Source organism: Bos indicus, chromosome 10, assembly GCF_029378745.1.
Source record: "Bos indicus isolate NIAB-ARS_2022 breed Sahiwal x Tharparkar chromosome 10, NIAB-ARS_B.indTharparkar_mat_pri_1.0, whole genome shotgun sequence".
In the NCBI taxonomy this organism is placed as follows: domain Eukaryota; kingdom Metazoa; phylum Chordata; class Mammalia; order Artiodactyla; family Bovidae; genus Bos; species Bos indicus.
Genome location: NC_091769.1, coordinates 9,292,995 through 9,319,314, shown reverse-complemented (window position 1 = coordinate 9,319,314; position 26,320 = coordinate 9,292,995). Strand labels below are relative to the sequence as shown.

The 26,320-nt window shown below is 35.9% G+C and overlaps 1 protein-coding gene across 2 annotated transcripts in view; it reads left to right on the top strand.

The window, feature by feature from the left end:
• Window positions 1-26,320, top strand: part of AP3B1 (adaptor related protein complex 3 subunit beta 1) — a 236,805-nt gene that overhangs the window by 62,202 nt on the left and 148,283 nt on the right. For both annotated transcript variants that reach the window (XM_019968085.2, XM_070796867.1), the window contains one exon: window positions 9,166-9,348. In XM_019968085.2, coding sequence (XP_019823644.1) covers window positions 9,166-9,348 — 183 coding nt within the window. The remainder of the gene's footprint in view (window positions 1-9,165; window positions 9,349-26,320) is intronic.

Genomic DNA, 26,320 nt, shown 5'->3' with positions numbered 1-26,320 from the left:
AGGGGATCTTCCTGACCCAGCAATCGAACCCAAGTCTCCTGTATTGCAGGCAGATTCTTTACCATCTGAGCCACCAGCTAAGCCAGACTATGGCTGTTAATATATGGCTTAGTATACGGTCTGTCCTGGAGAATGCTCAGTGTGTATTTGAGAGGAATGTATATTCTACTGGCCTTTCGGTGGCGTATTCTGTAGATGTCTTTTGGGTCTCATTGGTTTATAGTGTTGTTCAAGTCTTCTGTTCTTTATTGATCTTCCTTCTTGTGGCTCATTAAAAGTGGAATATTGAAGTCTACCGTTAACTATAGAGCTGTCAGTTCTGTCCCTGCTTGCTTTGTGTATTTAGGAACTCTGATATTTGGTGCATTAGTTCAGTTCAGTCGCTCGGTTGTGTCCGACTCTTGGCGACCCCATGAACCGCAGCATGCCAGGTCTTGCTGTCCACCACCAACTTCTGGAGTCTACCCAAACCCATGTCCATCGAGTTGGTGATGCCATCTAGCCATCTCATCCTCTGTCGTCCCCTTCTTCTGTCCCTAATCTCTCCCAGCATCAGGGTCTTTTCCAATGAGTCAACTCTTTGCATGAGATGGCCAAAGTATTGGAATTTCAGCTTCAACATCAGTCCTTCCAGTGAACACCCAGGACTGATCTCCTTTAGGATGGACTGATTGGATCTCCTTGCAGTCCAAGGGACTCTCAAGAGTCTTCTCCAACACCACAGTTCAAAAGCATCAATTCTTCGGCGCTCAGCTTTCTTCACAGTCCAACTCTCACATCCATACATGAACACTGGAAAAACCATAGTCTTGACTAGACGGACCTTTGGTTGGTCATAACTTTCCTTCCAAGGAGTAAGCGTCTTTTAATTTCATGGCTGCAGTCACCATCTGCAGTGATTTTGGAGCCCAGAAACATAAAGTCTGACACTGTTTGCACTGTTTCCCCATCTATTTCCCATGAAGTGATGGGACCAGATGCCATGATCTTAGTTTTCTGAATGTTGAGCTTTAAGCCAACTTTTTCACTCTCCTCTTTCACTTTCATCAAGAGGCTTTTTAGTTCCTCTTCACTTTCTGTCATAAGGGTGGTGTCATCTGCATATCTGAGGTTATTGATATTTCTCCCAGCAGTCTTGATTCCAGCTTGTGCTTCTTCCAGCCCAGCTTTTCTCATGATGTACTTGGCATGTAAGTTAAATAAGCAGAATGTACTTAAAATTGTTTTTACCTTCCTTTTGTCATTATAAAATGTCTCAATCTCTCATAACAGTTTTTAAATTCTACTTTGTCCTGTTTAAGTACAACTTTCTTACAATTGCTGTTTACATGATATACTTTTTCCTTCTTTTTACTCTCAACCTGTTGGTATTTTTTAATCTAATGTGTGTCTCCTGAGGTCTGTATAAAGTTGGATCTTGATATTTACTCTGGTCTGACTACATATGCTTTTTGTTTAGATGGTTTAATCCATTGACATTACTTCTTACTATAATATAGTTGATTTATAGCTACCATTATGTTTTTCTATGTCTCATGTCTTTTTTTGTTTGTTATTCCCCCTTCACTACTTTTTTTTAATATCCAGTGTATATATTGTGTATGATAACTCTTTTAGTGATATTTTTCGCTATGTATTTTTGAAACTACTGTATTTACCTGAGACTATACTTGGAGACTCGGAGAAGGCAATGGCGCCCCACTCCAGTACTCCTGCCTGGAAAATCCCATGGACTGAGGAGCCTGGTGGGCTGCAGTCCATGGGGTCACTAAGAGTTGGAGACGACTGAGCGACTTCACTTTCACTTTTCACTTCCATGCATTGGAGAGGGAAATGGCAGTCCACTCCAGTGTTCTTGCCTGGAGAATCCCAGGGACGGGGGAGCCTGGTGGGCTGCCATCTATGGGGTTGCACAGAGTCGGACACGACTGAAGTGACTTAGCAGCAGTAGCAGCATACTTGGAGACTAGATAGCAAATTTCTTTTAGTCAATAATGTAGCAGGAATCTTTATTTCTTCTGTAGTGGTTGGCATAATGAAGACAGAGAAAAGAAATTTGATTCCTTTTTGTCTTTTGTATGGCATACTTGTTATATGCTTCTAGACCCAAATACAAAATCAATGTTATTGATATTGTGGATAACTTGATTTTAGTAATAATAATAAAAAATTCAGTTTCTTCTGTCTTGAAGACATTTGCCAAGTACTGTGAAGAATACTAAGATCTGTAAGAAACAGATCCTTTATTTTAAGGTAGTTTGCCATGATTTCTGCTACATAATAAGCTAAAGAAATTAGTTTCTTGGCCTAGAAATGAAATCTCCATATATAATATGTGCATGTCTTTTCAAACAAGATGTAACATGTCATGGGTAACAACTGTCTTCTTTGAAATTAAACAGAATTGTATTTGAGCCTAAAGTTTTACCACTTATTAGCTATGTATTAGGGGCTTCCCTGGTGGCTCAGAGGTAATGAATCCACCTGCAATGCAGAAAAGGCGGGTTCGATCCCTGGGTCGGGAAGTTCCTCTAGAGAAGCGGAAAACATCCCCTTCTCTCCTGGAAAAGGAAGTAACGGTGCACTGCAGTATTGTTGCCTGGGAAATCCCATGGATAGAGGAGCCTGGCAGGCTGCAGTCCATGGAGTCCCAAAAGAGTCAGACACTACTTAAGCGACTGAACAATAGCTATGTATTAAGCCTTCATAAATTTCAGCTTCCAAATTTTTAGGCCTTATTATTTCCAATCTATAAAGTTTTTGTTTGTGTTGAGGAAGTTATTGTATATAAAATCCTTAGCACAGTGCCTGACACCGTAATAGGAGATTAATTAAAGAAACAAACGACTCAAAAAGGCATGTAAAGAATACACTTTCTTTGCAAATTTAGAATGTCTGGGTTCTGACCCTGTATTTTATATTTATTTCCAAAATACGATAGAAAAAATATTGTACTTGTTAATAGTAGATATTTAGTATTTGTTGAATAATTGTGAGCATTAATTTGCTATATTCTTGGTGCAGGTAATTAGGTATTTACTCTTATTTTCAATGTTTTACTTCCCAAATGGTGTGTGTCATGCTCTGGTCATTGGTAGATAGGTCCTTTGGGAGCTTTGACTGTCTTGTCATTTGTGAGGTACTACCTGTCCTAAAGTATATATAGGATATGTTTATTTTTTTTTAATTAGGAAAGAACCTACATCTGTTTTCTACCCATATGAAGCGGGAGTAGTTCATACTGAATTCTGTAATTTCAGAGCAGAAGTACACGGTTCTCCAGTGTTTTGCCTTTTCATGTCAATGTTTGTAACTTCCTTTTCCAGCATTAAGAAATGTGACTTAAATTATCCACTACACTCACTTACTCAGTCCTGGAATGCAGATAAAGTATTGTTTCAGAATTGCCAGCATGTACTCTGTGAAGAGTAGTGAGACGGGGACTACTAATTGAGTTAAATGTTGGTTTAAGAATTACGTTTATCATTAGCCTTACTTCCTTGAATGCTGTTGTAAATCGAAATTGCATTAACTTTGTATGGTTGAACTTGTTACATTGGTATAGAAGAAAGCTAGCTATTGATTTTCTGTATGGTGATTTTATATTTTGCTTCTTTACTGAATTCTTTTATTGTTTGATTTAGTTTTATCTTTCAACCTCCATTGTTTCATTCCAGAAAATAAATCATATCATTTGCAAATAGAGATAACTTTACTTTCTCTTTTCTGATACTTAATGACTCTAATTTTTCTTGTCATAGTTAATTATAACTTTAGTACCGTGTTCAGTAGTGGTGGAGATGGTGAGCATCCTTACCTTGTTTCAGTTTAAACGAAATGCCTGTCATGTGTGTGTATTAAGCAAGATGCTGACCTTGAGGATTTTTTTTCTCTTTATCTTTTAGTTTTGTCCAGTGTGTCAAGGTCAGTTTTTTTCCTGATACCCAGTGAGGCTTTTTACAATATAGATTTAGAATTTATGTTATTTCTGGCAAAGCGGTGTTGTTGTTGTTAAGTTTTAAATATTACTGCTGTTCAGCTGTTAGCTTTTCTTCTTCAGAGATTTCAGTTTTCTCTAAGTTGGATCTTTGCTGCCTTTACTTCTTTATCTCGCTTTCTTTCTCTTGGTTCTTTTTGTACTTTTCTTAAATGCCCCTTCCTAAATTTTTATTCAACTATTTTCTGCCGGGGGCATTTTGCAGTTTAATTAAGGTGTCTGGTTATTTCTTTTCTGGTTTCAATCAACTTCTGTTTCTTCCTGTTGTCTTTTGTTCATTTCTGTTTTGTGATTTTCAGTTTCAGTTCATTTATGTGATCTTGAAATGCTTCTTTGAGGCAAGTTAATTCATTTTGAAGTGTTACGTGACAGTTGTTTGTTTGCTTCATCATGGATTTTTTTGTGTGGATAATTTTCATCAATTGTTTTGATTTTCATCTTCTGCTCTGATCTACCAGGAATCTTTTTTTTTTGTATTTTCACACATAGGCTCCTCTCTTTCTCTCTGCTCTTGCTTTCAGTTCTCTCTTATGCCCACTTCTAACTCGTGTCTGCTTTTATTCTGGGCAGTTGTTTCAGACTATCATAGATCTTTGTAAGGTTTGTGATACATAAATGACAGATAACTCTTTGATTTTAGAACTTATTTTCTACTTACATGTAATTAAAGTTTGGTAATTCCAAAGTATTTTAGTGTTGCTTAGAGCTTTGATTTTAATCTTTTTGCTTTCTCTGACTTTGCGTTCAGAGATTCACGTTTCCCCAGGTAGCATTAACATTCTACCCAGTAATTAAGTTGTCTACCCAGTATTTAAGTGTTTATGTTTTGTGAATGTTTTCTGATTATTTTTTCCTTTGTATGCTTATAGTTTGATGTAAAAAGATTGAAAACATTATGATATCCATATAGATATTTATTGATCTTATCTTTATTATTACTTTTTCTTGCCAGATATAATATATTGAAGTGATATAGCTATATTTCTTCCCCACTAATTAATAGTGTTAGCATTAATATTTAAAATAAAAAACCTAAATCATTTTTGTTTAAAATTTCCTCATTAAATGATCCAAATTTAATTTATTTCCACATTTTAAAAGGAGTTTATTTGCTGTCAGCAGGAGCTTTTTGGGATCATGATGATAATGATGATGACATTGCTGTTGCTGCTGATAAATAAATTTTGAAAGGTATTAATATGTTTAAGAACTCTATTTAATCTCTGTTGATTTTGAGATTTACCTTCTGTTGCTTCTTTTAGTCTAAAGGAAAATTTTATTGAAATTGAGATTTCAAAATTAGTTGTGTCACTCTGATTTTAAGAAAAGGTAGAAATAAAAGGCCTATTAAAATAGAAGTGTTTTTCCCTTTTACTAGATAAATATGTATATTTGTCATATGAAAAGTCCTTTCCTCAAAATAAGTCACTTTGGGTTTAGGAATACAGTTATGGTAATATAACTAGAAAAACATCTTAGAATTACTTAGATAGCTATTGTCTGAAGGTATCTATTGGGCTTCCCTGGTGGCTCAGATGGTAAAGTGTCTGCCTGCAACACGGAAGACCCAGGTTCAATCCTTGGGTCAGGTAGATCCCCTGGAGAAGGAAATGGCAACCCATTCCAGTACTCTTGCCTGGAAAATCCTATGGAAGGAGGAGCCCGGTAGGCTAAGCCTGTGGGGTCTGTATCTGTAAATTTTAAAAGATATAAGAGCTTACCATGTCAGTGCAATTAAGGGAACACTTTTATTTATGCTAATCATACAGTCAACTGTTATATTTTTTAATATAATTTCTTTATTGTATTTTCCTAGATTTACCATTTTCATCATATTTTCTCTATTCAACGTATCCGAAACACTTCTTTACTGAAAACCTTTCGGATGTGTAAATTCCTTTTTAAAATTTATAACACTTTCTCGTTTTTGTTTAAAATGTAGAAATTTATATTTATTGAGCAATTTAAGCTTTGTAGTGAACCTTCTTTCTTTTATTTAGAACACCTCAAAAGCAAAGTGGTATTTATTTCCTTTTCCTTTCAGGTTAATTTTAAAGAAATCCTTTTGTAGCATTTAACTTTCTAATAGAAAATGGCTTCTTAGGAAAACAAATTAGATCAGTGCCTACTGAAAATTTGAGTTGTTTATTTATATTTTTTTGGTGACAAAGTTTCTTCTCCTTAATTTAGCTACAAAATGATGTTTAATGAATATATTGGTAGTTCATAGCTAAGCTGTGGGGGTAAGACACTATTTTATAAGTTATTGATTTAATGTTGGTAAAAGCTTCACTCTTATGGGCAAAAAACACACCTCTGAGTTTGTGCAGATGTTTTATTGTGATAGATCTATTATCCAGCTATTAGAAGATAAATGACTGATCTTTCCCATTTTCCATGCCTCAAGAAAATTGAAATAAGAAGGGGAATATCATTTGGGCTGTATGATTAGGGCAGGTTGGATGGCCATTAATTTAAGAGAAGAAAATCTTGGCAGCACTGGCCAACTTATACCATATTATCAATCAAACCTTGATGCACTTCTTGTGATGACCCAGCACTCTCAGGTTTTTCCAACGTTAATTAGAATTCATGACAAAATAGATGCAAGGAAACGTTTTGTACCCTTCATAATTTTATAGAAAATTTATTGTTATTAGAGGAACCATTTGCTTAGTGTGATTTTTTTCATTACCAGCTTGTCAACTAGCATAGATAATCTGGAGGAAATATGAACTCCATAGATGGAGTGTCACTTTTGTTGATGGTTCATGTAGTTTACCTTGGAGCACAGCTAATGGCTGAAGTTCATAGCAACAGCACAGAAAAACGTGGCAACCAAGGGAAGATAAATGAGCCATGTTTATTGCTTTAATATAAAAAATACATAAATGGAAAACTGCATTTGAATTTGATGAGCTCATTGCTAGTTTCGTTGGAGTGATTTATTTTTCCCCTTATGTAAAAAGCTACTATTGACACAGTGAGATGGAAATTAACTGTCTGTTTTTGGGAAACCAATATTTTTGGTTTTCAAATCTCAGTAGATCATTTTATTTTAATTCTGTAAGTTTTTATAGAATATTGAACATTTAATATACCAGAATTATCCAATTCTTCTGGCAGTTTTTAGGCTGGGGTCAACTGTTAAAACCATATGATGAATGAAATATCTAAAATCATTAGAAAAAAGATGATTTTATAATATTTTTCCTAGTTACTTATGTGTTTCCATAAACTTTACCTGAACTTAAACAATTACTTTTTCAATTTTAATGTTGTTTGTTAATTCTGTAGAACTATTTTATACCTGTAGGTCTTGTTTTGATAAATTTAGTACCATGTGGGAACTGATTTTCCATTTAATTGTTTGGTGTCTAAACATAATTGAAAAAAATAATCTCTAGGTTTAGGCAAAATAACTTGATTTTACATAGTATTCCTTAAATTCAAACTTTGTTGAATTCCCATTTCGGTTTCATATATTACTTCATTCTAAGTGATATTACTCATTTTTGTTCTTTAGCACCCTAACCATTTAAAAAAATATAGCTTAATTAATATGATTGACATGTATAAAACATATGTAAATATAAATGTTTTACAAATACCATGTTATTCTATAGTTTGATGTCATAAACTTAGTTGTTTTAAGAGATTTTTAGATGATAACAGTTCTCATCTTTTAGAAATATTATTACTGAAGAGTGATTTGTACGGAAGACATCAAAATGTGGAGTTGAAAACACAAACATAACTTCCTTCCCATATCAATAGCAAATAGAAAATTATACGTATAATACATTTTTATTTAGTTCACACAAATAATCAATTCTTTGCTTTTTCGATTGAGGTGCATACATGCTGGGACCAGCAGGCACCAGTACTTGGGCAGGGCTGGAGTCAATAAATGCAGCTTCACGTTTATACTGATTGGTAATTCATAAAATCCCCGCAGGACTGGAAACTTGTTTAGCATAATAGCAGGTCTATATTCTGAGCTGTTTTCTTTCAATTGTATTGTTGGTTGCATATTAATAAACTAAATGTCAGCCAAGTAGAGGGACAAACAATAAAAATATGAATACCACTGTATCTAATATTTTTCAAAAAGTACCATTTCAGTCAGTTTTATTTCTGTTTAATTGCTTATTTTAAGACATTGGGGAAATTTTAGACACTAAAATGAAGATCCCTAGTGTTCAGAAAGAATATGATATTAATTTATTTTTTCAAAACCATATTATATTGTTGGCTAACTCCACACATATCAGTGGTACATATATAGAAGTATTTGTCTATTATATATTCTGCTTAGCTTGTGTCTTTATACTAAAGAAATCTTAATTTCATCACTTTGCAAAAACAATTCCAAAAACAGCATTTGTGTTTAATTAAATGGTTTGGGAGAAAAGCTTCCTTTTATTGGTACTGTCTTATTTCAACTTACATACATCATTATATAAATAATAATAATGTTCTAAAATTGTAGCCAGTATTTCTTGTAAATAAATTATGTTGGTAGAAATTAACAGGTTGATTAAAATATGTAAGATTTGAAAGTGTTTTTGTTCGAAAGACATTTATGAGTTCAGCACACATTTTAAGATAGATTCATCATAGCATCACCGACTCAATGGACATGAGTTTGAGCAAACTACGGGAGATAGTGAAGGACAGGGAGGCCTGGCATGCGGCAGTCCATGGGGTTGCAGAGAGTCAGACGTGACTTAGCGACTGAACAACGTGGTGAAATTGTCATTCTCATTTTAAACTGACATGATATGGTCTTTGTTATTGTGCTGTGTAATGAATCTTCAGAGTTTTGGTAAGGTTTAAAAATGCAAACTGCCCATAATTAATATGTCTAATCCATGTATGAACAGTCCATTGAAATTTAACCTGATGAAATAAGAAAAACAATTTCTAATACTAATACTTCTGATTCTAAGTGTTAGCTTTTCAGATATGTTTCAGCTATCAATATTATTCTTTTGGGCAGTGACTCTTCAAAATTTTTTGTTATTCAAACATGGATATTTTATTAGTCAAATGACTGAATATTTTACTGATTGCCATAACACTGATTGCATCTCTGTAATGCCCGAGTAGAATCTTTGATGGGAGGAAAACGTTTTTTAATGAGTTGCTATTTCTTTCTTTTCTAGTTGGTGGCTGGCAGTGTTGTCATGGCTTTCGAAGAAGTTTGCCCGGATAGAATAGATCTCATTCACAAGAACTACCGCAAGCTCTGTAATTTACTGGTTGATGTAGAAGAGTGGGGCCAGGTTGTGATCATCCACATGCTAACCCGGTATGCCCGCACTCAGTTTGTCAGTCCTTGGAGACAGGTAAGTGCTGAATGATCTTGTGCTTACACAGTGAACTAGGAAAACGGATGCGGCTTCTAAAGTGTGTACAGGTTTAAGAGCAGGAAAATATAAAAATCTGCATGTTTAAGGAGGACTGATTTTTTTCACGTTCTTTTGGAAAGCAGAAAACGAGCATAAATGCATGGATAATTGTTCATTGTTTTGGCTCTGATTGATGCATGTTTAATGGCATAGTGAATAAACTTTTGGTTTGAGGCCTGGCAAGAGGCCTTTGCTGGGAACAGCAGCTCGATAAAGTGTTGGCAGTGACATTGCCAAATGATGGATTTTTTTGGTTGTTAGTTTCATACCTTTCAGACCCAACTATTCCAGGCACTCACTTGTAAAAGTACATAATGTGATTCTAACGTGAATTTATACCAAAGATAATTTCTCACCTTTACAGGTAAATTGTTTGTGAACTCAACTACTTTTTCCCCGGTTTTATATTTCTAGAATGTTTGTTTTACTTTTTTTCACTTAAGCTGGTAGAACTTTAGTAAAATTAATAATTAAGTATACCTTACAGTGAAGTTATTTTCTTTGTGCCGATGAACTTTAGAAGCATACCTTACTTCTTTCATTACATTAACAAGCTAGAAAACCTTATTTCATAGTTTGCAATAGAGATATCAGTGTATATGTAAGATTTAAGGGTAAACTAACTAGTTTAAAGAAATCACTGAGTATTATAAAATAGCACTTGCATTCATTCTATACTTAATGATATTTCTTTGTCTTTTTAAAAAGCAGTATTACAGATTTTAAAAACAGAATGGAAAGTAAAAGACCAGATTACCATGCAATTATGTCATAGTGGTTTTTACACAAGCTTATGAATAGGCTTTGATCGAATGTTCAGTACTAATTGCTTTTGTTAATTAGAAATAATATTAAAGTGAGAGAAAAACATATAAAAGGGAAAATGTTCATAATTCTTGCTTTATATGATGTATCCAGTTTTCAGATATTTAAGAACTTAAATGTTTAAAATATTTATCAGTGTTTTCTGCATTTACCAAGTATTGTTACTGCATCTAATGCCACATAGAGCTCTTAGATTGATGAAATTTTAGCTTTGAACAAAGTAAAATTTTGAAGGCAGTTTTGCTGGATTAAGCAGCATGTCCATGCTACAAGTGTCTTGACCCTTTCCTTCAGTGGTAACTTGGAAGAGAGATTTTTTTGTTGCTAATAGCTATAGCTATCTGTTTGATTTCAGCCAGTCACTTTCCAGAATGCTATTCATATATATATATATTTTTTTTTCCTGTGTTGTAAGATTATAGGTTTTTTTATCTTATCTAGCTATTGTCACTATTTAAAATTTTTTAATTTTAATTTCCTGTCATCATCGAATCATTTTCAGTAACTGTATGCAAGTGATCCATGCTTTATCATTATGTAGAATCTAGAGTTTTAAAAAAGTGTATTTTTCTTACCTTCTAAAATAGATTTTCAAATATCTCTTTTTGTAATTGTCTCTGTTTCTATTCCTTGAATTTTATTTTAGGTAAAATTAATTGTTAAAGCTGTTCAAAAAGCCCAACAGTTAACATCTACACTGCCATATATATTTACTCTTTTGACAGATAATTTTAAAAATTGATACTGTAGTGCATTCTTTGTGTTTTCATGTGTAACTCTGTGAACATCAATTTTTACAAACATGAGATGAAGTCTGATCGTTGTTCTGGGTGCACTGGAATTGCACTCCCTCATTTCTTTGCCTTCTTTGCAGTCTGACGTTGGCATTATTCTAAATTCTGTAGGTTAGTTGACAAATTTTGTAGTTGCCAGCTCTGCAGCTCTGTCCTCAGGAAGCTAGCTCTGCTTCGGGAGCAACCACAGGGGTTGCAGGGGAGGGTGGGCAGTGCTACTCCTGGGGATCTTGCCACCGTTACAAATGGAGCAGCTTCACCTTTGCTTGCCTTTCATAGGCAGCTATATGTATGACTTCCTTTGAGAAAGGCTCCTTGGCTTAAGAAATGGAAAGAAAGAAAACCACTTAAATAGAACATTTGTAAGAGTGTAGCTAACTATAATCATATGTATTTTTTAAAATTATAGAAGCAGTTGAAGCACATGGTGAAATAAAAATCAGTCTTCTCATAATTCGTTCCTTTATATATATTTGCTCATGACTTTTTAAGATATATTTTTTGTTTACTTTAATAAGTTTCTGACTGTGTGAAAGTCCATGAAAGTCCCACCAAACTCCTCTGTTCATAGAATTCTCCAGACAAGAACTCTGGAGTGGGTTGCCATTTTCTTCTCTAGGGGATCTTCCTGACCCAGGGATTGAACCTGGGTCTCCTGAATTAGAGGCAGATTCTTTACTGTCTAAGCCACCAGGGAAGCCCTGTTCTAGTCAAAGCTAATTTTGAAGCCCCCTCCCTAATCCTTAGTGCTCAAACATTACAGTTAGCTAACAACCATAATTAACTTTGCTTTTCAAAGAGAAAAATTATGTTTCTCATTGAATTCTTTAAAATATTTGTTTGTGTTCATATGCTTGAAGAGTAGCCAAAAAAAAAATTTTTTTTTTTTTTTTAAGGAATTGAAAATTAGAAGTTCTTTCTGAGATGGACTGATGTACATGCTTTTTTGTTAGTAAGTCCTCAAATGAACACATCATATACAAACAAGCTTCTTCAGGGGCAGAAGCGATTTTTAATTTAGTTTATTTGCATCATTATAGATCAGTATTTAGGCTGTTTATATGTAAATGTATGATTTGCGGAACAATTAAGTGTTGACAAAGTAGATTGCAGTCATATCAATTGCAGTGCATTTTCCATAATTTTTCTAACTGACATCTTTGATGATAAATAGTGGATGCCAAGTCAAAGCCGATTATACAGTGCACTAGGAATTCATGGGGCTGTCAGGGAGAAGACCGATTGACTTTAAATTTACATATTAATGAGAAGATTTGTTAAGAGGGTGCTTGACTATAGAAAATAACAGCATATTTATAGGGCACGACATTTTATAAATACAGCTGATGCAGGAAAATGGAAATTAAACCTTTTAGGTTAATAAATTCAAGGGACTGCTAAAATGCATATTTGCATTTTTATTTTCTTAAATTTACCTTACTCTTTGCAGTCCAAGTGGCTGCTTTTTTTTTTTTTTAAATTCTAGGTCAACTTTGTATAATTTTCAAGGATATAAAATTACTTCAATGTTTTCTTTGTATCATTCAAGCTTATTGTAGGAGAATAGTGAAAGTATAAATGATGTAAGTCTCTAATAGTAAAGTTGCTTTTGTAGAAGTAATAGATTTTTTAAAATAAATGTTACAAAGCAGCAAGTAAATTTTAAGAGTGATTTTTTAAAAAATGTTTGTGGCATTAGTTAAAGACTGAAGTGAAACTCATGTCACTGGGCCTGATAAGAATGTCTTTAATTTTATGAATTTAAAGTTGAACTTTCTCTAGGAGATGATGGGTTTGCAATAATTATCAAAATATTTTACTTCACTAGTTTAGAACTTAAAATTCTGTAGCTCACAGTTACATTTTAGTATATGATTCCAGATAATAAATTCTGGTGGAAATACATATTCCAGTTTGAAATTTGAAGCAATAATTTTACTTTTCTTCCTCCCATTATATCAGTACTTCAATTGTAAGAGCTTATATAGGTGTAAGAAAATTCCAAGTTTACAGTTTTGTTTAAAGTATTTTTAAGATAGGTTTTTTAAGTTTTTCAAGGGTAGCTATAAAATAAGAACTCATCAGAACACAAAGTTCATGTACATACTTCTTGATTAGCAATTTTCTGCAAGTATAAAGGTATTTGGGGAAAAAATGCAAAACTCCACATCTAGGTCCTGTTTTAGAGGACCTGTGTTAGAGATTATTTTTTTAAACTTTCTTTACAGGTTAATTTTCTTTGTAAAATAAATTTTGTATTTTGTTTTACTAGTGGGCTGTATTTGAATCTAATTTGGTATCCTCTGGATTTTTTAAAAAACAAAAGCTTGAAGCTTGGGGCAGAATCCATGCTTTACAATGCACATTTAAAAGTTTTTTGCTCACTGTTTCAGACAACTATTGAGGAAGGAAGGGCTCAGTGTGCAATTTAATGGGAAACTATGGACCACGTGCCGATACTGAAATGAGGTCTCTGTCTCTCCTTTCATTGGTTATGGAGCATTTATCTTACCAGTTACTTATTTTTTGTTGTTGTTGTTTATAGTTTATTTTGTTTGGCTTTTTTAAACTTACATAGTTTCTTTTCTAAAGAAACATTAAAATTTTATTCAAGTAACGTGTATGGTTAAAAGAATACTGCAAGGCTTATAAGAAACAACATTTTCCTATCCCACTTTTTTCTATGCCTGGATCAACTACTTCAAATTCTTTTAGGCCTTTTCATATTTGTGTGCATTTAACTTTCTCCATTTCTAAGTAATGTCTATCTATCTCTATATATATGGTGCTATATAGCCCTATATATGTGTATTATATGTAAAGATATATGTATTATGTATATATATTATATATCATGTATATATTATATATAATATAAAGATATATACTGTGTATGCATAATATATATATCTTTACATATAATACATATATGTGTGTGTGTATATATAGAGAGAGAGCACTATATATACATATGGTGCTAGCATGCGAAATGAGCGCAATTTCTTGCCGGGGACCAGCCCCGGCTGAACCAGGGTATTCGAAGGAGAGACGGCGTAGGCGAAGATCAGGAAACAATTGCTTAATTAAATGTTAATTAAGGATATAAAGAGTAATAGAATGAGGATAGCTCAGTAGGAAAATTCAGTGAAGAAAAGAGGCTGAAATAAGGATAGCTCAGTGAGGAAATTCAGTGGAGAAAAGAGGCTGAATAATTCAGCCAGAAGGTAAGAGAAAGAACGACATGGTGAGACCAAGTTTCGGTGAACAAGGCCCGCACTTTATTTTTCAAAGTAGTTTTTATACCTTAAGTTATGCACAGAGGATAATGGGGGAAGGGGTAGAGTCTTGCAGCAAGCCAGGCTTTCTTCCTGCAAACTTATCATATGCAAAAGCTTAGGTGATTTGCATCATCTTCTGGCCCGGAGGCCTGTTAACATTTTAAGACCTTTTCTTCAGAAAACTTATTTTTCTCTAAAGGTGATTGGTCAGGAGCCACCCTCCAAAAGCATTAGATAAAGTTGCATTCCTACAGCGCAAAGGTGTGGTGGGCTACAACAAGAAAAAGAATTAACTCAAGGGTCCCAGGTTACAAACATTAAAGCTACTATTTACACCAATTATATTAACCAATACACTGCCAGGGACACAGTAGGTAAGGGATATGGAAACTTAGCAGCAAACATTGGCCCAACAAGTGAAAATCCCTTCACCAATACAATTTCTAATCAATCTTTTAACTACTCAAAAGAATCTGTGTTTAGACAGTTTAGAACATCTCCTGCCTCTCACAGTTGGGAGGCTCTGAACAATCACATGTGGCCGGAAAAACCTATTCAGGCAGGCTAGAGGATTTCCAAAGGAGTTTGTAGGTTAAACACTGTCACACCCAGGAATTATTAACTGGAGCTGTAAGCTAACTTTTTTCAGAGAGGTAGTGGGGGACAGCCCCCCGTAAAGTCAGAGGTGTAGGTGAAAGCACAAAGCAGAAAGTAGGCAGACTGGTTTTGGGGGTATATGCTCGAGAATTTCCAGGGGGACTCCTGAAGCTCGATCCCGCCTTTGCGTATGCCGAGCCTCCTTCCTCATGACCTTTGTCATGGGCGGAGTTCCTCACACTGGCTACCGGCAGTGATAGAATTTCCAGTTGAGCTATTCCAGATCCTGAAAAGTGCTGCACTCAATATGCAATATGCCGGCTCCCGGCAATTTCTGGTAGTTTGAATGTTCTTCAGCACTCCCTTCTGGAATTGAAATTGCCTAGTTTATCATGTCACTATTAACAAAGCACACGACATTCTCCATCAGAAAATTAAATCATCTCCAAATATTATTTTATATGCAGTTGTTGAGATTCTACCAGTTGCCTACCAAATATCAACTCTCTAGCTTCACTTTTTATTTATTTATTTATTTATTTTTTTGTGTGTAATAAAGTTTTATTAAAGTATAAAGGAGATAGAGAAAGCTTCTGACATAGGCATCAGAAGGGGGTAGAAAGAGTACCCCTAGCTTCACTGTCTTAAATAAAAGAATCCTGATTTTTGTTCAGAGTAGCAATACATCCAGTTAAAAATAACCAACTTCCTCTCAGACTCCCTTGGAGTCAAGTAATGGTTGTATGAACCAGTTGGAGAAATTGAAATAGTTGTGGAGATATTCTGGCTGAGATTCTAGGAAAGCCATTGTTTTCCTGGCAGACTTCCTGATTTTACCCTTTGCCTTTTTTTCATTGTTTCTTCTTGGAATGTATGTGTGATGAATACAGGTACAGCAGCCATTTGGCAGGCATGAAGATGAAGCCACAGTCTGGAATTTTGGCGGGGGTGGGGGAAAGTTTTCCATGTGGGTGACTTGATATTTCTGTTACATATAGCTGAACACATTCCAGTCAGTACCGTTGTCGTATATCTAGTATTCCAATAACTTCATACTCTTCCAGGAGACGTCCTGGAGGCTCTATATCCTCCTGTTCTAATCTGATTGCTTTCTAGGCTTGCTACACAGCTGTTGTCCTGGGACTTAATTTCTTCTCTCTTCTGTGTTAAATCCTCTATTTCTTAGGCCTTCCTGTCTGTACTGTCTTCTTTTTTGGTCTTCCAGAATGGAGCACATCCTCCAGTCCCTTCTTAAGAATGGGTAGATGAGAGATAAAATTTCAAGATTTTGCAGTATTGCTGTCACACTTGATATTTTGACTGGACTCGTGGGTCAGTCTTCTCTTAGGTCTTCTATGTTTGAAATGTCTTGCTACTTTTACACATGACTTCTCGGCCAGATGTAATACTGTTGGGTCACACGTTCTGAGAGCTCTGTAGTCACAGATTTTTCTTTTCTGCAGGTAACTCTATTTTTTTGTTGGTTTGAATCCTCAAAAAGATGGTTTTTTGCTTGTTTATTTTTTCTTAAAATATTTAGAGGATTAGCAACGTTGCATCTTCGGTGTGGATCATTCTATATGCTCTGTATATTCACTTCTTTCTATATTTTAGGGAATTGTCTTTTTATGTTTTAGTTTTTTAATTTGATGGTCAAACTTCTTTTCTTACTCCTTGTCAATTATATGCTTCAGGAATACAGATTTTTCTATTTTATAATCCTTTGCTGTGTCTGTCACCTCTTTAAATAATTGCTTTAATGCTTGCCTTTTTATTTGCATTCGTACATCTCCAGTCTTTTGTGTGTGTGTTAGTAATTTGATTTTCAGTGACCTGAAGTCTGTTACTTATAATTTTTACTTAATTTGGTAATGATATTGCTTTCATTTTTAAGTTTACTCAGGTTTCACTCTTTCCTTTATTCTGTGATTTGAATATATGAGGTATTTTTTTGGGGGGTGGTTCACATTCTTACTAACTTGCTAGAGAATTTCTTTTGATATATGGAGAATCTTTTTACAGAATAATTTGTCTTTTGCACTTTTTTTCCTTTTGTGCCATGAATGTATTGCACAGTAATTATGCTCTTCTCCTGTTGCAACTACTTGGGAAGTGCTGGTAGAGATATTTTGTTCTTTCTGATATAGTGTGACTTCTTCATTCTGTCCCACCATATCCAAAGACCATTTGTTTCTTCCTCTCAGTTTCAGTCTGATCGTGGGTTATTTTATTGTGTGTTTATTCAGTTCAGTCGCTCAGAAGTGTCCGACTCTTTGTGACCCCATGAAACGCAGCATGCCAGGCCTCCCTGTCAATCACCAACTGCCGGAGTCCACCCAAACCTATGTCCATCGAGTCGGTGATGCCATCCAACTATCTCATCCTCTGTCATCCCCTTTTCCTCCTGCCCTCAATCTTTCCCAGCATCATGGTCTTTTCAAATGAGTCAGCTCTTCGCATCAGGTGGCAAAAGGATTGGAGTTTCAGCTTCAAAATCAGTCCTTCCAATGAACACCCAGGACTGATCTCCTTTAGGATGGACTGGTTGGATCTCCTTGCAGTCCAAGGGACTCTCAAGGGACTTTTGAACCACAGTTCAAAAGCATCAATTCTTCTGTGCTCAGCTTTCTTTATAGTCCAGCTCTCACATCCATACATGACTACTGGGAAAACCATAGCCTTGACTAGATGGACCTTTGTTGACAAAGTAACGTCTCTGCTTTTTAATATGCTGTTTAGGTTGGTCATAATTTTCCTTCCAAGGAGTAAGCACCTTTTAATTTCATGGCTGCAATCACCATCTACAGGGATTTTGGAGCCCCCAAAAATAAAGTTAGCCACTGTTTCCACTGTTTCCCCATCTATTTCCCATGAAGTGATGGGACCGGATGCCATGATCTTTGTTTTCTGAATGTTGAGCTTTAAGCCAACTTTTTCACTCTCCTCTTTCACTTTCACCAAGAGACTCTTTAGTTCTTCTTTACTTTCTGCCATAAGGGTGGTGTCATCTGCATGTCTGAGGTTATTGATATTTCTCCCCGCAATCTTGATTCCAACTTGTGCTTCATCCAGCCCAGCGTTTCTCATGATGTACTCTGCATATAAGTTAAATAAGTAGGGTGATAGTATACAGCCTTGATGTACTCCTTTTCCTATTTGGAACCAGTCTGTTGTTCCATGTCCAGTTCTAACTGTTGCTTCCTGACCTGCATACAGGTTTCTCAAGAGGCAGGTAAGGTGGCCTGGTATTCCCATCTCTTTCAGAATTTTTCACAGTTTATTGTGATCTACACAGTCAAACTCTTTGGCATAGTCAATAAAGCAGAAATAGATGTTTTTCCGGAACTTTCTTGTTTTTTCAGTGATTCAGCGGCTGTTGGCAATTTGATCTCTGGTTCCTCTGCATTTTCTAAAACTAGCTTGAACATCTGGAAGCTCACGGTATTGCTGAAGCCTGGCTTGGAGAATTTTGAGCTTTACTAGCGTGTGAGATGAGTACAATTGTGTGGTAGTTTGAGCATTCTTTGGCATAGCTTTTCTTTGGAATTGGAACGAAAACTGACCCTTTCCAGTCCTGTGGCCAGTGCTGAGTTTTCCAAGTTTGCTGGCATATTGAGTGCAGCACTTTCACAGCTTTGAAATAGCTCAACTGGAATTCCATCATCTCCACTAGCTTTGTTCCTGGTGATGCTTCCTAAGGCCCACTTGAGTTCACATTCCAGGATGTCTGGCTCTAGGTGAGTGATCACACCCTCATGATTATCTGGGTCGTGAAGCTCTTTTTTGCACAGTTCTTCTGTGTATTTTTGCCACCTCTTCTTAGTATCTTCTGCTTCTGTTAGGTCCATACTATTTCTGTCCTTTATTATGCCCATCTTTGCATGAAATATTCCTTTGGTATCTCTAATTTTCTTGAAGAGATCTCTAGTCTTTCCCATTCTATTATTTTCCTTTATTTCTTTGCATTGATCACTGAGGAAGGCTTTCTTATCTCTCCTTGCTATTCTTTGAAACTCTGCATTCAAATGGGTATATCTTTCCTTTTCTCCTTTGATTTTCACTTCCCTTCTTTTCATAGCTATTTGTAAGGCCTCCTCAGGCAGCCATTTTGCTTTTTTACATTTCTTTTTCTTGGGGATGGTCTTGATCCCTGTCTCCTGTACAATGTCATGAACCTCCATCCATAGTTCTTCAGGCGCTCTGTCTGTCAGATCTAGTCCCTTAAATGTATTTCTCACTTCCACGGTATGAATGAATCATAAGGGGTTATTACTTATTATTGTGTGTTTATTATTCTAGCATAAAGGATTATGCCTTATTCTTCTTAGTTTTTGTAGCCTTATGGCATTTTGGGAAAGGAATAACTTGTGAGATAGTAAATTCAGTCTCAACAGAGATTAATGTCATTTTTAGGAAAATTGAGCACTTATTTTGGAACTTTCTTAAATGACCTATACTATCATTGATACCACTCAGTATATTCCTTTCAAGAAATGCTCTTGGCCTGTAAGTTGTTCTTGTTGTTATTGTTTAACCCAAGAATTCCGCTGTCCAATACAGTCCCTGCTAGCTATTTGTGGCTGTTTAAATTAACTGAAATTGAAAATCACTTCCTCAGTTGCACTGGGTCACATCCAGTGTTCAGTAGTCATGTGAGGCTGGTGCCTATTGTATTCGGTAGTGTAATAGAAAATGTTTCCTTTATCATAGAAGTTTCTATTGGACAGGGTTGCCCTGGAGTATTAGTTCTTTTAGGGACTGCTGGGTTTACTGTTTACTTTTCCATCTGCTTCTCCTAACCGCTTACTTCCACTGCGAACCTCCCTCATGACCTTACGTCACCCTCAGTGGGATGAAAAGATAAGAAAAACCCCTCAGTTTTCTTCTGTCCAGATTGGGAGGCAAGGGTCCTTAATGAAGAGTCTCAAGAAGTGAAGAATATATTTTTGTAGGGTCTTGTCTTTTTAAAAAACTTTTTAAAAAGTTTATGCCAGTAGTTTATGACCTTCTTCTTGTTTCTTTCTACTGACTGATTTTTTTCTAGTTTTAATATTTTTCCCTCATATTATTTATATTTGGGAAAAGTCTATTTTCTGTCTTTCTCTCACCATATTTACCTTGGAGCCCCAAAATGTTCACAGTATTAAAAGTATTTTATGACTTGGAACGTGTACTATTAATAAATGAATTTTAGGAAGAGAGATGCAAAGCTTAAGATGTTCAGAAATGTAAATTATTCTCCTGCCCTTCTCTGATGTCTGTCCTTTTTCTACTGTGCTTCTCTCTTTGACATTCTGTCATGGATATTTATATCATTGTTTTTTCTTGACCCTATACCACATCTGTTTCCTGTGTTTTTTTATTTTTCTGTGTTGGTCTTATTTATTTCCTCTGTGTTAGTCTTATTACTCTAGCATAAAGGAATAACTGATTAATATTGAATTTATCTTCTAACAATCCTGTGATTTAATTTTCAGTTTTGTGATTTTGCTGCTTAATAGTTTTGCGTATTCATCTCATAGAAAATTATGGTTTTATATAATTTAATAATGTGGTGATTTTAAACAGTCCATTTTATTCTATTCTATTTTTCATTTAGCTGATATCCCCTGGTGGCTCAGATGATAAAGAGTCTGCTTTCAATGCAGGAGACGTGGGTTTGATCCCTCAATCGAGAAGATTCCATAGAGAAGGGAATGGCTACCCACTCTGGTATTCTTGGCTGGGAAATCCCATGGATAGAGGAGCCTGGCAGGCTACAATCCATGAGGTCGCAAAGAGTCGGACACAACTGAGCAACTAACACTTAACATACAAACTCTAAGTTTCTGATACATATCTTTAAATTACTGCAGTTCTCCTGGATATTGCAAGCCTTCAGTAGACTACAGAGTTCCAAAATGGTTATGTCAGACAGATTCTGCTAGTGTGTTGTTGTCTAGATGGTATAGAGAACGTGGCAGTCTATGGCCATACCACCCTGAACGCGCCCGATCTCATCTGATCTTTGAAGCTAAGCAGGGTTGGGCCTGGTTAGTACTTGGATGGGAGAATGTGGCAGATGCTGTTGATTGTCTTCAGCAGACACTCCTATTCAAAAAGATCTTTTTTGCAGACACATTTTCTGCAGGGATTTAGCACTGTGTCTTTGCAGAAGCCATGTTGCTTCCTAGCCCAAGCTAATCTAGTTAATGTTAAGTACTTTCCCTTTGTAGGTGATGAGTTTAGGAATGGGCATACAACACAGTTCTGGCCAATGTGAAGTAATTAGAAATATGAAAAAGTGGGATGTGGAGGGGTGTATGAGAAACGTTTACTTTAATAGACAAAGTATGAAGACATCTGACCTGAGGCTGAGATGTAACTCCATGGACTTATTAATGGTTTTAATTTCTGCTGATGGAATACCTTGATCAGATTAACTCTCTGGGAAATTATTTTGAAAACCAGCAGCTAAAGGCACTGTCAGATGATCAAAAGTAGGCAAAACTAGAGTGGACTCTACATGGGAAGGACTGAAATTTCAGGGTGTGAGTTTGCAGGATTTGCCTCAGGGCACTTCCCAATCCCATGGAATAATGGGAAAGTCACAGTCTTACTTAGATTTTGGAGAACAGACTTCAAGGTTGGCAGAATACCTGAAAGGTTTGGAGAAAATTCCAGAAAGCTGTGGGAATGACAGGAGGGTGCACCCTTGGAAATACATGTAAACACCATCCAAATCATTGGCTGACCAACTCTGCATCTGTGAGAAAGACTCCAATGGGTCTAGCAAAAAAAGGCAGCAATTGGATGATGAAAAAAAAACTAAATAGAGATTTCACTTGCTGGCCACATTAGGATAGACAGAGTTTGCAGTTTGAAACCAGTAAACTTCCTACTATAACAAATATTAATACATGTCAGAGGAATGCAACATGAGGAAGAATTTATAGTGTGTAGTTGGTAATATTCAGAATACAATTTGAAAAAGTCAGTAGACATGAGAAACAAAAATATAGCTAATACTCAAGAGAAGAAGTAGGCAACAGAAACATAATCATCAAGAAGAGGCTATTACCAGACCAATAATGCAGTTACTACATTTATTATACACACACACACACAGCAAAAATTTTAAAAGGCAACATAGTTATATTGAGTGAACAAATGAGCAATCTTAACAGGATAAAAACCCAAAAGAAAGAAATAAATGGAAATTTTGGTGCTGAAAAACACAGTGGTTAAATGAAAAAGGAGCTAGATAGATTTAACAGCCAGGAAAAGGCTGTAAAAATGTTGAGAAACCTGAAGATAGATTAATAGAAATTACTCATTCTGAAGAACCAAGAGAAAAACGAACGAAGAAAAGTGAACAGTCTCAGAGCCGTGTGAACAATATGGAATGAAATCCTTGTAATTAAAATCCCCAAATAAGAGGAAAGAGTGAATGGAATAGAAATAATACCTGAAGAAATAAAAGCGAAAAAAATTTCAAGTTTAAGGGTAAAAAAAACCAACTGTACACATCCAGGAAACACATCAAATTCCCAGGCAAAAGAAATAAAAAGTTGTACCTTTGTACCTCATAGTCAAACTTCTGAAATCAAAAGGAAAAGAGAAAACCGTGAAAGCAGATGGAGATTAAACAATGCATTATATACAGAGAAACAATTATTATGACTGACTGCTGATAAGAAACAATGGAGTCTAAAAAACGATGGAATATCTTTATGTTGTTGAGAGAAAAATCTGTCAACAAAGATTTGTATATTTCTATATAACAAAAGCATTCTTCAAAAATAAAGATGGAATGAAGACATTTTCAGATGAACTAAATTGAAAAATTCATACATAGGAGAACTGTATAGTAAGAGATACTGCAAGAAGTTGTTTTGGTTGAAGATAAATGATAATCAGTGATGTATACATGTGTTTACATCCATCTATCTGTCTGGCTTCTCAGGTAGCTCAGTGGTAAAGAATTTACCTGCCAATGCAGGAAACACAGGAGTTGCAGGTTTGATCCCTGGGTTGGGAAGATCCCCTGGAGGAAGAAATGGCAACCCACTCCAGTTTTCTTGCCTGGAAAATCCCATGGACAGAGGAGCCTGGTGGCCTGTAGTCTGTGGGGTCGCAAAAAGTTGGATACAACTTAGGACTTACCGACTGAACACACGTGCATGGGAGTGAATATGTGAGGATTCATGTAATTTTACCTAAGTTGGGTTTAATTTTATTTTTTAGTATATGATTGAGTGAGAACCACTCTAAAATGTATTCTGCACAAAAAACTTATTTATCTTATTTATCTGGTCATGAGATTGAGATTGGTTAGTTTTCAAATGACTGGGGCCACTCTTTCTCATGTCTTAGAACTCAGGTTGAACATCATCTTATGTCATGAGTACATTTTACTGCAGAGTAACATAGGAAAATGCCTTATGTAGATTCTTTAGATTTTTCGGTAGCAAGATATGGAAACCACTACATTTGAAAACGCATCTCTTAAATACTGGTGCTGAACATGTCGTCGTGAAAAATGAGAAGTGTTGTGGGCAATTGAGTGCTCTGGATTTTCAGAGTGACTCAAAGTTACTGTATTGGGGGGTATTCAGTGTTCGATGATCCTCAAACCCATACTTCCATCTGTGGTGTAGTGATCACTGGGCTGTGGTATAAAAACATGTAAAGTGAAGAGCATAGCAGTTACCTCAAGGAAGGAAAAAATATTTGAAACCAGTATATATGTTTTCTGTTGTTTTATATAGACCTAATTTGAGGGGAAAGAGACTACTTTTTTTTTTTTTTTTTTTTTGAGAAAAATATTAAACTTAAAAATGTATTAAACCTGAGTTTAAAAACAAAGGCAAATGTGTGCCATTCATACTGAATAGTTTAATGAAGCGTTTATGATACTGCCAGTCACCTCCTCACTCTGGTCTTGTCAGGGAACTCTGACCCATTGTGAGCACGATGCCCCTCCAGTGTACTGCTATGGTGTCTATGGACTGAATGTTTACGTCCTTCAAAATCCACGTGTTGAAAGCCTTAACTCCCAGTGTGATGTATTTGGCAGTGAGGACTTTGGGAAGGAACTCGATTTCAGCCAAGTTGTGAGTGTGGGGTTCTCATCTTGGGAATAGTGCCCTTCTAAGAAGAAGCACCGAGAGCGTGCCTCCTTTCTCTTTCTCTGCCCGTGTGAAGACATAGTGAGAAGGCAGCTAGCTGCAATCTAGGAAGTGGATTCTCACTAGAAACCAAGTCAGCCAGCACCTCACTCTTGGACTTACCAGCCTCCAAAACTGTGAAAAATAAATGTCTGTTGTTTAAGCTAGGCAGTCTGTGGTATTTTGTTAAAGTAGCTCAAGCTTGCTGTTAAGAGTATCTCATGGCATGACAGTGCCCTGATGTATTCCCCTTTGGCTGTTAAGCATTATGTAGCAGTCTGTGTCCACGGTAGAGTGCAGACATTGTATTGTTCTGGTTCAGATCTTAAGTTGGTGCTAGTGCCCTGCGGGCTGCTTGGAGTTCAGAAGACAAGTAGGTACACTCAGTATCTCTTTCTTGACTACTGCCAACACCATGGTAATTAAAGAAAGAGATGGCAGGATAAATGATAATATTTATAAACTGTGCCTTTCCAGAAATATGCTTTATGAAATAAAAGGTAATTTTTTTGGACTTCATAAAGCTTATATTTAATGTAACCAGCATTTCTCTTACTGAAAGTGAATGTTCTAGAGCATGATGAAAAGTTAATTTTGTTTTGATTTTTACATTAGCATTTGGGGTGGTCAGTACATATGAGTGGAGGGAGACCTACTTTCATATGAAATAAGATATATTAAACTCATTGATTCTTTTTAAAAGATTTGTTTTAAATTTATTTTTAAATCAGTCTTAGGTTCATAGCACAATAGGGTGAAAAATACAAGGAGTTCCTTTATACTGCCTATGCCCACCTACCTCCCTGTCGACATCTTTCACCACAGTAGTACATTTATTGCAATTGATGAACGTATGTTAATACATCATTATCACCTGAAGTCCACCATTTACATTAAGGCTTGCTCATGTTGTCCCTTCTGTTGGTTTTGACAAATGTATAATGACCTGACCCCACCATTGTGATATTTTACAAAATAATTTCACTGTTCTAAAAATCCTCTGTATTCTGCTTATTTATTCCTCTTTCTGCTACAAATCCTGGCACTTTTTTTTTTTTTAATTGCCTCCATAGTTTTCCTTTTTCAGAGTATCATTTGGTTAGAATCACCCACTATGTAGCCTTTCTGGATTGACTTCCTTGAATAGAAATATGTGTTTAAGGATGCTCTATGTCTTTTCATGTCTCTATTAGCTCATTTCTTTTTAGGACCAAATAATATTCCATTATCTAGATGTCCCAGAGTTTATTCATACATTTACCTGCTGAAGGATATCTTGTTTGCCTCTGTAAATTGGCAGTTACAAGTAAAGCTGTGCATATTTTTGTGTCAACTTGTTTTGGCATGAAACAAGGACTCTGATTACTCATGTGTGTGTGCTTAGTTGCTCGTCCTGTCTGACTGCCGCCCTATGGACTGTAGCTTGCCAGGCGCCTCTGTTCAGGAGGATTCTCCAGGCAAGAATAGTGGAGTGGGTTGCCATGCCCTCCTCCAGGGAATCTTCCCAACCCAGGGATCGAACCCAGGTCTCCCACATTGTAGGCATATTCTTTACTATCTGAGCTACCAGGGGAAAGCCCATGATTACTCAACCATTTGGTAATGTTATATATAATTTTGTAAGAAGCTGCCAAATTTTCTTTAATAGTGGCAGTACTGTTTTGTGTTCCCACTGGCAGTGAATGAGAATTTCTTTTGCTTTTAGTATTGTCAGTATCCTGGATTTTGGCCATTCTAACAAGTGTGCACTAGTATGTTGTTTTAATTTGCATTTCCCTAATTACATGTAATGTAATGTTGAACATCTTTTCATAAGCTTGAAAGTGAAAACTGAAAGTCGCTCAGTTGTATCTGACTCTTTGCAACCCCATGGACTATAGTCCATGGAATTCTCCAGGCCAGAATACTGGAGTGGGTAGCCTTTCCCTTCTCAGGGTATCTTCCCGACACAGAGATTGAACCCAGGTCTCCCGCATTGCAGGTGGATTCTTTACCAGCTGAGCCACAAGGGAAGTCCAAGAATACTGGAATGGGTAGCCTATCCCTTCTCCAGCGGATCTTTCCGAATCTATATATCTTCCCGAAACTATGTATCTTTTTTGGTGAGTTACTTGTTCAGATCCTTTGCCCATTTTTTAATTGAGTTGTTAGCTTTCTCCTAGTTGAGTTTGTATATTTTGGATAACAGCCCTTTACCAGATATGTCTTTTCCAAATATTTTTCCAAGTTTGTGGCTTGTCTTGTCTTTGTCTTGACAGCTTTTACA